The 12307-nt window shown below is 39.5% G+C and overlaps 1 protein-coding gene across 1 annotated transcript in view; it reads right to left on the reverse strand.

Moving 5' to 3' along the window:
- CHADL (chondroadherin like) overlaps window positions 1-12307 on the reverse strand; it is a 79652-nt gene that overhangs the window by 14181 nt on the left and 53164 nt on the right. The window contains exon 3 of the mRNA XM_075832283.1: window positions 10415-12073. Within this exon, the coding sequence (XP_075688398.1) occupies window positions 10415-12073 (1659 nt within the window). The remainder of the gene's footprint in view (window positions 1-10414; window positions 12074-12307) is intronic.

Below are 12307 nucleotides of genomic sequence, written 5' to 3' on the forward strand. Positions count from 1 at the left end.
GCTTGGGTAGTGCTGCCACAGAGTGCCGCAAACTCCCCTGATATCTTTTCACGTATTGTGGAAGATATTCTAGACACCTGGCAGCCCACCAATCAGTTAGCAGTTCTACTGCATTATGTAGATTACCTAATAGGGTACTACAGAGCATGGCTCAGGGATGCCTCTGCTATGATGCAACCATTATATGACTGTCTCACCTCTGACCCATTTGTACTGTCACCTGAGGCAATTGACAATTTTCACTCCCTGAAATTGTAACTGACTACAAGACCAGCATTGGGACTTCCTAACTACAATAAGCCATTTACTCTGTTCTGCCATGAACAGGCAGGCCATGCCTCTGGAGTATTAGCCAAAGATCATGGAGGCAAGATGTGACCACTTGCCTATTACTCCTAGCTCTGGATCCCATTGTACTAGGATCCCCAACCTGCATACGTGCTGTCTCAGCAGCAGCAGCTTTAGTCGATAAAGCAACAGATATTGTACTCCAACATGACATTACTGTGCAAGTTCCACACGCAGTGCAAGAGTTGATGAACAAAGTCAAGACAAAATACTTGGCAGTTGCAAGACTTACTAAAATTGAACTTACTCTTCTGTCCCCTAATGTGACTATCAAACATTATGTTGTTCTGAATCCAACTACACTCCTGCCCCTAGATTGTGAACAAAAGGAGGGAGGAGTGGGGGGACAGGAACATGGACATCCCCTTATTTTTCAACAATCCACTGCTGATGAACCATTTGATTTCGAACATGAACATCACTGTCAAAGCCTGGTGGATATGGAAACAAAAGGCATAAACAATGTATTTGATGTTGCTCTGATTAACCCTGATGCTGAGTATTTTGTAGCTGGATCTCAATATTGAAGCGAAGACAAAGGACATTTCTTCACCAGGTATGCATTGGTCCACAATGGTAAGGCCGTCATACAACAGTCCCTACCCTCCAGCAGCTCAGCTCAGGAGGTGGAACTAAAAGCACTCATTGGGGCATTTCAATTGGATAAGGAACAGCGTGTCAACATATTCACTGACTCCAGATATGCCTTTGGAGTTACATATGACTTTGGGACAATATGAAGAGCCAGAGGGTTCTTGACCTCAGCAGGTAAACCTATAAAGAATGCAAAAGCAATAGAAGAACTTTTAGAATCAGTGCACCTGCCAGACCAAGCGGCTATAGTCAAAGTACAGGTCCACACTAGTAACAGTGATCTCATATCAAAAGGGAATGAGGCTGCGGATGCAGTGGCAGAATACGCTGCTGCCCTCCCTTTGATGATTGTGAAGCTTGTTTTACAACCCATCACAGAGACTCTGTTGCGTGCTTTCCAGGACCAAGCACCCCCTCAAGAGCAAACAGAATGGAAGGAGAGTGGTGCAGCAATAGGTCTAGGACAGCTGAGGCAACTTAATTCTAACGTTTGCCTGCCAAGAGCACTGTATCCAATGATGTGTGCCCTAGCCCATGGGAAAACACACTGTTCAAAGGGAGTTATGAGCCAGTTGGTGTTACAGACATGGCATGCTCCAGGTTTTCAAAACGCAGCAGCCAAATATACAGAGGGCTGCATAACATGTGCACAACATAACCCTGGTAGATCCACCAATACACCAGCTAAACACACTCCTAAGTCCTACTACCCCTTTCAGCAATTAAAAGTGGACTACATACAACTACCTAAGGCGGGAATGTATCAATATGTACTTGTTTGCACTGATTTATATTCAGGATGGCCAGAAGCTTTTCCAGTGGCTAAAGAAAATGCAGATTCCACAGCAAAGAAACTGATAGCTGAGGTAGTATGCCACTATGGAGTACCAGAGATGATTGAAAGTGATAGAGGTACTCACTTTACCCAAGAACTATTGAGGAGAATATTAAAAAGCCTTGGGAAAGAACAGGCATTCCATACTCCCTACCACCCACAAAGCAGTGGTAAGGTAGAAAGACTAAACTGATCTTTCTCCTAATGAAATATTGTTTGGAAATATGCCAAATACCGGACTATACTTTCCTCAGCAGTTACAAAAGCATTATGACAATATGACCACATACTTGGCAGCCCTACACAAATGACTTGAAAGGACACATAAACGAATAGTTTCTTATATTCCAGATCCAATCTTTCTTTCAGGTACCCACTCAATACAACATGGAGACTGGGTGGTAACAAGGATACATAACAGGAGCAGTCTGGAGCAAAGATATAGCCAAATACTAGAAGTACAGTTGGTCAACGCCACATCAGTGAAGCTCCAAGGATGACCCAATTGGATACATACAAGCCATTGTAAAAACGTTATCAGCCCAGATGACGCCGCATGTATCGACGATGTTGCCCTTGGCAGGGTTGGTGTTGATGTTGTCCCTCATGGGGATGATGAACCAATTTCTCAAGGAGGAAGTGGACAATAAATTTATAAAACATCATCAAATTATTGCAGCATTAACAAACTTATCTGATTGTTTGATATGCACACACAGTCCCATAAGTACAAAAGCCATGCCATACATGGCTGTGCTCTTAGTGAGAAAGAACTTCTTAACACTACATGTTGGGATCCCTCAAAGGTAAAGAATAGCACAAAAAGGAACACATGGTCTAACACCAGTGTACCCTTAGCCGTAGCAAGATGAATGGAGGATCCCTGGTGGCAGTAAATCTAACCCTGATACCTCGTAAGGAACTATTCCCTCATTAATCCATCAACAATTAAGCAGGTAAAAGGTCTGGAGTTGATTCCAGGTGTGGCATTTGCATTTGGAAACTGTTGCTGTGAACCCACAACATTAGGTCAAAGGAGCTCTCAATGCAAGTGAAACAGACCATCGTTAGGCTGAAGAAAAATGAAGAAATCCATCACAGGAATAGCACAAATGTTAGGTACAATCTTGAAAAAAACAAAAACAAAGAGCGCACTGGTTATCTCCTGAACTACAAAAGACCTGGATGTCCACGGATGACAACAGTGGTGGATGATCACAGAATTCTTTCCACAGTGAAGAAAGACCCCTTCACAACATCTATCCAAGTGAAGAACAATCTCCTGGAAGTGAGGGTATCAGTATCTAAGCCTACCATAAAGAGAAGACTTCATGAGAGCAAATACAGAGGGTTCACTACAAGGTGCAAACCACTAATCAGCCCCAAAAATAGAAAGGCCAGATTAGACTTTGACAAACAACATTTAAAGAAGCCAGCCCAGTTCTGGAACAGCATTCTATGGACAGATGAAACTAAGATCAACCTGTACCAGAATGATGGGAGGAAGAAAGTATGGAGAAGGCTTGGAACTGCTCATGATCCAAAGCACACCACAACCTCTGTAAAACATGGTGGAGGCAGTCTGATGGCATGGGCATGCATGGCTGCCAAAGGCACTGGGTCACTAGTGGTTATTGATGATGTGACTGAAGACAAAAGCAGCAGGATGAATTCTTCAGGGATATAATGAAGTGTTCAGGGATATAATTTCTGCTCAGATTCAACCAAATGCAGCAAAGTTGATTGAACGTTGATTCACAGTACAGATGGCCAATGACCCAAAACATACTGTGAAAGCAACCCAGGAGTTTTTAAGGCAAAGAAGTGGAATATTCTGCAATGACCAAGTCAATCACCAGATCTCAACCCGATCGAGCTGCATTTCACTTGCTTAAGACAAAACTTAAGGCAGAAAGACCCACAAACAAGCAACAACTGAAGCCAGCTGCAGTAAAGGGATGGCAAAGCATCACAAAGAAGGAAACCCAGCGTTTGGTGATGTCCAAGGGTTCGAGACTTCAGGCAGTCATTGCCTGCAAAGGATTCTCTACAAAGTATTAAAAAAAGCATTTTATTTATGGTAATGTTAATTTGTCCAATTACTTTTGAGCCCCTGAAATGAGGAGGCTGTGTAGAAAAATGGTTGCAATTCCTAAACGTTTCACAGGATATTTTTGTTCAACCCCTTGAATTAAACCTGAAAGTCTACACTTCAATCGCATCCTCATTTCAAATTCAATGTGGTGGCATGCAGAGCCCAAATCATGAAGATTGTGTCACTGTCCAAATAATTCTGGACCTAACTGCATGTATTGTGGATGTACAGGATTATGGGTTCCCATGGGTCTTTGGGAACAAATTATCCTTGGTGTGTATTACAGCAGTATTTTCCCTTAATTCATTTTGCTCACATGTTGACCCTAGGAAGTATGCGATGGTTTGACATTCCCTATGATATATATATATATTATTATTTGGACACAATGCATATAAATGGATCCCGCAGACAACCACAGGTATCTGTACCCTAGCTAGGTTACAGTCTGCTACCTAGACATGGAACAAGGGTTCACTTTCTTATGACAAGGTACCAAAACATATGCTGTACAAAAGAGAGGCAAAGAAGGATTCCTACCCACTGATACACTTACCTTGGTATACCAAGTTAGGATATGCCATATCCATCTTTGGAGGACCAGTTAGAAATGCACAAAAAATAGAAAAACTAGCAGAGTTGTTTGACAATATCACCGAATTAATGTTTGATGTTTTAAACATATCTTCAGTCTTTACCCAACAGCTTATTACTGTTACTAAGCAACATACACTTGTGCTAGATTACTTAACTGCAAGTCAAGGGGGTATATGCCAGATAGTGGTTCCTGCATGCTGTCATTATTTAGATCCCCAAGGGACAGTACAGATTAAACATGATATTGAACAAGCAAACCAATTAATGGAGGAATTTAGGATAGCCTATTCTGACGAAGATTGGGACCTAGATTGGCCAGACTGGTTGTCATGGCTGAACCTGGCCTCATGGTTCAGAGGTATTGGAGGATGGGTTGCAGGACTCATGCAAAGCGTCTTACATATATTACTCATATTATTGATTATATACGTTTTTGTTAAATTAGCAGTATGTCTGATACCTATGATATGTAAGAAGGCTAAGAAAATTGTCCATCATAAGCCGAAAACCTTTTAATCAATAATACCCCATGTCACAGGGATTTTATACACAAGGACACAAACAGGTAAATGGGTGAACACCCTACCTTGTAACAGTATAAGTGTGAGTTAATTTGCCAAAGGTTTGCCTTTTATATTATATATATACATATATATATATATATATATATATATATATATATATATATATATATATATATATAGAGAGAGAGAGAGAGAGAAAAGCATAGAACACAGAGACGGCACCAGGACTTCAAGTCAGATGGAAAGCAAAGTGGATTTATTCACCTCAGAAAAAACAGCAACGTTTCGGTTCAACAGGAACCTTTCTCAAGCATATATATATATATTGGCTTGAGAAAGGTTCCTGTTGAACCGAAACGTTGCTGTTTTTTCTGAGGTGAATAAATCCACTTTGCTTTCCATCTGACTTGAAGTCCTGGTGCCGTCTCTGTGTTCTATGCTTTTCTCTATTTCAAAAGAAGGGGGAATTGATTCATCCCTGGGTGACGAGCACATGGCCTGATTTTCTGTTATTGTGGAGTGCTGTGTTCATCTATTTGCAGGACTATATATATATATATATATATATATATATATATATATATATATATATAGGTTAAAATTTTTAATATAGGGCATACTGTTATTGTTATCACCATATGAATTTGTATTTGAAAAAACGAACAAAGGTTGGGTCAAACAAAATTCAAACCAAAGACTTATTAAAATAATCTAGGCACAGCCTGAGCCAATACAACGTGATTGTCATAAATTGAAGGCAGTGTCACAAATCCAAACAGTCGTGCAGATAAGCAACTTTCTGGAGGAAGAAGACTTTGATGCGGGGGGTTTGTGGCAGTCATAATAAAACTCCACTAATCCGCCTACGAGGGCTCTCACCACAGGCTCACAGTAGAAAGTGCTGTGTACAGCCCGGTGATGTACACCAACAAGCCACAGTGACTGACAGATGAGAAGGACCAGACCAAGTCCTGGTGACATCAGCAATTATCAAAGTAAAGCAAAGGCCAAAGACCTGAGTGAACCAGTCAGCAGCATTCAAATGTTACAGTGGAAGACATGTAAGTAACCAGGAGGTGGGTAATTATAAATCCCCCACTGGACACCACCATACAATTTGTCTCCACAACTGTGTGGGTTACCCTAAGGATGACAGTAAGTGAAGAGCAGAAGACAGAAGAGGATGACGATGTACAGGATTTGCCAATGAACTGATGGGACCCGAAAAACCCAAACCTGAGATTGGTGATAGCATCATATTATTAGCTGTGGCCCTATTGATTATATTGTTTGAGGTTTATGATCATAATATATAATCTCTGTAATTTAATATGAGAAAAAGGGGGGTTTGTGATGGATGGTCAATTTGCTTATATTCTCTGTTTAAATTTCATTATGAATTATCAAGCAGAATGCCGGATTATGAAGAGATGTAATTTATATTACATCTGCACTGACCCCCCCCCCATTTCTGCTTAGTTTGTAAGAAATATGTAAACTCTGTGTGTTCTTTCAGTGGCATTGATATGCTAAGCAGTAAGCAGTTTGGCAAAAAAACCTACACATGAAATAATCATCACATTTGTAATTATTTCTCTTTATTCCAGCATTCACATACATATTTGGAAACAACTCCTACACCCCCTAGTTCGTAGGCCATGAATTTCAGGTGATAGAAAGGTCATGTGACCTCAGTGGGAGGTGGGTTGACGTATTTTCAATGGGTTGATGTATTTTCAGTGTATACATGTAGAATGTTATAATTGGTTGTTCCATGTAAGGCAACACCTTGATTAAAGGGTACACCCTGGGGGTATATAAACGTATGTACGTTAATAATAAAGAGAGAGAACATTGTTAAAGACAAGAGATTGCTATTGTTTTTATTGATACTTAAATTACCAATTGGAATACCACCTGACAAAGCAGAGGGAGCCCATTGAAGCGCCCACCCCAAAAGGTGCTACCTGGAAGAGGGTTTCCACGACAAAGGAGAAAGAAGGAAAGAAAGAAAGAAAACAAGGAGAAAGAAAGACATACAAGGAGAAAGAAAACTAAGAGCAAGAAAGACATACAAGGAGAAAGAAAACAAGGAGAAAGACATACAAGGAGAAAGAAAACAAGGAGAAAGAAAGAAAAACAGAGAGAGAAGGAAAGAAAGAAAAACAAAGAGAGAGAGAGAGAAAGAAAGAAAGAAAGAAGGAAAGAAAGACAGAAAGGAAAACAAACGAGGAGAAAGAAAGCCTAGTCCCTGGGAATCCTATTTATTCAGTTAAAGGAACAGTGTCATCACAAATTATTTTGTTATATGTTAAAGATGTTAGTGCTTTATTAAAAACGTTTATATTCATTTGTGTGTTTGTGTTTTACTTTTTCTGATTTTTACACTTTTTCTTCCCTATGGGGGCTGCCATTTTTTTTCCATTTCTGTCTGTGTCGATTAACGACACATACAGACATGGAATACGGCAGCCACAGTCCCATAGGGACTGCGAACGGCTCCCGTCCCATTGACTTCCGTGTACGGCGTCTGTGTGGGAACTGCGCATGCGCCGCTCCCACACAGTCCAATTCGAAATTGGCGCCGTCCGGCGCCATTTTCCTGTGGACCGGAAGTCGCGGCCGGACAGTAATATTACTACTTCCGGTCGCGGCTTCCGGATTTGTGCACTTGGACCAGCGGCAGCAAACGGAGCGGACGGGCCGGAGGGAGCCGCGGCGGCAGGAGCAGGTAAGAGATTTCAATGTATGTTCGTGTTTGTGTGTGTTTACTACTGTATGTAAACCTACTACACTGTGTGTTAGCTCAAAAAATGGCGACACACAGTGTAGGAGGTTACACCGTTCAAACCCCTCGTTTATCCCGGCACTAGCCAGGATAAAGGAGGGGGGGATGCTGAGAGCTCACTAGAGCGAGGGCTTTTAACCCTATGTTGCACTGCTGCAATTTTGGGAATAGCTCCATCTAGTGACCAAAAATGGGTAGTATTATAAATTTAGAATTAATTTATAATATTTCCTGACTCGTGAAAAAAATAAAAAAAATTTGAACAATGTTTAATCACCCACACACTAAATGTTTAATTTTTTTAAAAAAAACATGTTTTTCTGGCAACACATTCCCTTTAAGTTATTGGTTTACATTTTACATTGTTTTTGTTTGTTTTTTTAAACCTTTTCTCATTCCTTAACTCTGTTTTAACTTTTCTGCTGGTATATAGTCCACCAACGTTGCCTATTTTATCTATTTATAATATTACTTTGAGCCATTTTTTTGCTGATCATCTTTGTATTTCAAGGGCTTGTCCACACGTAACGGAATTGCTGCGTATTTTCCGTCCAGAATTGCGGACGGAAAATACGCAGCGGAATACGGTCGTAGAATAGTGGGTGAGATTTAGCAAATCTCATTCCCACGCTGCGTACAATTTTCGTCCCGAAAATTCACCTGCAGTGTTTTTTTTTCAATTCCTGATCTGGATAGTGGACTGAATTGCTTTTTTTCAGAGGAGATATCACCATCTCTCAGACTTGAAAAAAACGCACCAAAATCCGTACCATTTTCTGCAGCAATTCGGTTACATGTGAACAATCTCAATTGATTTGAACCCTTTAGGCCCCGCCACCTTGACCCTTTTATGTCATACTTTTATTTTCACTCCCTTTTACTGGTGTGTGTATATAAATCCCTGTATAAGGTTATGCGGTTACACTTGCCTGAGGAAGACACCTATTCGGTGTTGAAACACGTAGCCCTATGAAATAAAACAACTCTTTTAAACGGATTCTAGTCTATGTCCTTCATCCAGCAGCACCCAGATATCCTTGTTTTTCTAATTTTATCTATATCCTCCCTGGTGACCTCTCTTCCAGTCCTCCATACTTTACTTCAACGTTTTAGTGGCATATCTTATTATAACATTAACCCATCTAATTCACTGGTCCTAAATATGGAAATTTCTAAATATGTGATAAAAACCAGACTGGTGGCCCGTAACCCTTTCATTTGGGTGGAAAGGGAACTGTCATATCTAGGTATTCTCCTTACATATCTCTTATCTAAACTTCACTCAGTTAACGATACAAAACTAATGAAAATATTACAAACAGACCTCTTTACATATGCTAAACCCTTCACTTCATGGCTTGGCCATATTGTTACAGTCAAGATATGGTCCTCCCAAAAATCTTATATCATTTTAGGAACGTTTTACGGCCAGCAATGGGAATTTGTCTTTATATTAAACCATAAATCCTCTGCATGTGCCAATCATATTGAGGCCTCAAGAAAACTTTGAGATGAGATGGTCTCACCTCATACTGCCTTGCACAAATGTATCCCACCGCATCTAATATATGTCATATTGTGAGGCTGTAGGGTTATATGCCCATTTTGGGAAACAATCCATATTTAGTCCCACAAAACAATGTCATTTGAGATGGATTGGACGCATGCACTAGCCCTCTTTTCCCTAGGACTAGACCAACTCCATGTGGTGGATGCGTACTTGTTATCCCACATTCTTACAGTCATTAGATCACACATACGAAAAAAAAAAAAAACATATCAGAAATTACAAACTCCATCCAATACAACTATATCATGGAGCAATTGTTGGCTGTCAGACAGGCTAATTGCACAAAATTCCAGCAAATATGGGCCTAGTGGACCGATGTCCGAAAGCATAATATTCTCTGCCCATCAACTTACCCTAATAACGCTAATAGTCTCTCTTTGCTCAAAATTGTGTGGTCGGGTAGCTAACTGCGTTGGTGTTTTTTATGTGATTATGTTGACTTGGGTCTTTCTGTTTTGCACTATGTACCCGTGTCAGATTGGTTATACTGGATATGTATGTTTGCAAAACACTTCCTGTATTCCCCTATTAGATGGATATGTTACCATGCATCTGTTAATGCCCGTTCTCTATGCAGGAAAAAAAAAATTATGTTGAATTTTTTTTCTAAATGATGGTCTATTCAGTGAGATTATTTTGACTGAACTCCTCTTAAAAAACAGAAGTCACATGTTTAAGCTGATTGCAAAAAGTATGCTGGTGAAAATATTATCTAGTGAGATGTACCAATAAGAAACGGAAATATGTTAATTTAGCAAGAAAAACACATTAAAATACAAATATCTTCTGAGAAAAACAAATAAGCAATACATTAGATTTCCACTATCTGGTTGTGATTTTTTCTTAGATCTCGTTCCCTTTATATTGCTTTTCTTAATTCTATATACCTAGACTACATAATACTATATACAATCGCTTTTCCCAAAACATATTATATATGTTTTTGTAGGTTCTGCAAAGCATTTACTACAGTGGAAATATTGACTAATATCAAGTAGCAGACTGCGACAATTTTGACTAGTATTGTCGAGTTTGGAGGATGTTTTCTTTTATTTTACTATACCTGTTGCAATCTCATGTCGTTCAGATATAGATGCTGTATTGATTGAGATACTGACAAGAATGCACCATTTCCAATATTTTTTATAGGATTCTTGGATAGCCTTAACTCTGTTAGTTTAGGCATTCCTTTAAGAGCTTGTGTTGGTACCTCTGATAGCATATTCTCATCGAGATAGAGTTTTTCTAGATCTTTCATATTCCGAAAAGATGTAGGAGCAATGTCATTAATTTTATTTCCTGTTAGATATAACCAGTGAAGCTTTTCTGCCCCAGCCATATTGTTGTTGGTAAGTGACTTAATTGAGTTATGCTGCATATGCAGTGAAAAGAGGTTTGGAAGAAGCCTAAATGTTTCTTTTTGAACATTAGCAAACATGTTGTGGTCAAGAAATAGATAGCCAACTTTCGTAGCCCCTTGAAAGACTTCAGGGTTTAATGAGAAAATCTTATTATGTGATAAGTAGAGGTAAACCAAATTAGTCATTCCCATGAATGCTCCTGGCTGGATGTCATTAATCTCACAGTTCTGTAGGTGTAGTGATGCTACATTTTTCATATCTAAGAAAGCACCCTTAGGAACAGAGTTGAAAGAATTTCTACGTAGATCAATGAGGGTGGTGTCCACATTGAAACCTTTTGGAATCTTCTGTAAAGATTTATTCTCACAAATTGCATGTTTGACATCCGTTTTGCAATCACAGTTCTGTGGACATGAGTTTTCGACATGTGATTTTTCTGTGACCACTGATAGCTTATAAATATCTTCATGGAAGTTCCCACATTTCAGATCTATAGCTCTAAGCGAATCCAAGTGATCTCCAAGGAAATGGCTGGGGCCAAAGCAAAATAGATCAACTTTTAACCTTAAAATATCAGCCCAATTTTTAAAGGGTCTCAAAAAGCAATCACAGATGATCGTGTTTCCTGTCAAGTTCAGTCGTTTCAGTTGTTCCACTCCAGACAATGGTTCAATCGATCTGATCTGATTGTTACTCATGTCAATAAAGGAGAGTTGTTTGCTTTTTTCAAATGCCTTGTAAGACACATCCTGCAATGCCATGTTATTGAGAAGGAGCTGTTTTAAAGATGCCATTTGGACAGCTTCCTCTAAAATGAAAGTCATTGGATTCCACCCCAGCTCTAGCCTTGTCAGGCCAGACAGTCTTGAAAGTGCTTCACTAGGTAGATACTGCAGTTCATTGTGGTCTAGACTTAGTCTTTTCAGATTTGGAAGCCCTGCAAATGCTTCAGTTGACACAATACTTATCATGTTCTTAGAGAGACACATCCATTTAAGCTGCAGCAGTCCCTGAAAAACCATATCTGGCAAGTAGACCAAGAAATTGTCTTCAAGGTTCAAAAAGTTTAGAAATCCTAATTGACTAAATGCTCCTGGCTTAATCTCCTCAATGCGATTTTTCTCAAGTATTAAATTCTCAAGAGATGAAAGTCCATCAAAGGACTCCTGATGTATTAAACTTATGCGATTGGAGCCAAGATTAAGGTACCGTAGACGTCCAAGACTTCTAAATGCACCTTCCGCTATTGCTTCAATGCTACAGTTTTGAAGACTGAGATGAGTTAGGTAAGGAGTAGAAAGGAATGCTCCAGGAGGGATTTTCTTTAGTTCATTTTTTTGAAGGATCAGTTTCTGTGTATACTGCAAACACAAATGGTAAGCTTTTTAAAACTTATGCAACATATATACAGAATGGAAAAAATCTGTAGACATAGAACATGTAGCTCTAATGTTTTATAAGCATCAACATCATTGTATACTATGGTTGAGTATTCATGTCATGGATCCACACGTAGTGGGAAAAAATCTGCATGGAATTAAGGGCATGATGCACATGTAAAAATCTGCAGCATGTCAATTCTATTGCGAATTTGT

Source organism: Rhinoderma darwinii, chromosome 7 (assembly GCF_050947455.1).
Source record: "Rhinoderma darwinii isolate aRhiDar2 chromosome 7, aRhiDar2.hap1, whole genome shotgun sequence".
In the NCBI taxonomy this organism is placed as follows: domain Eukaryota; kingdom Metazoa; phylum Chordata; class Amphibia; order Anura; family Rhinodermatidae; genus Rhinoderma; species Rhinoderma darwinii.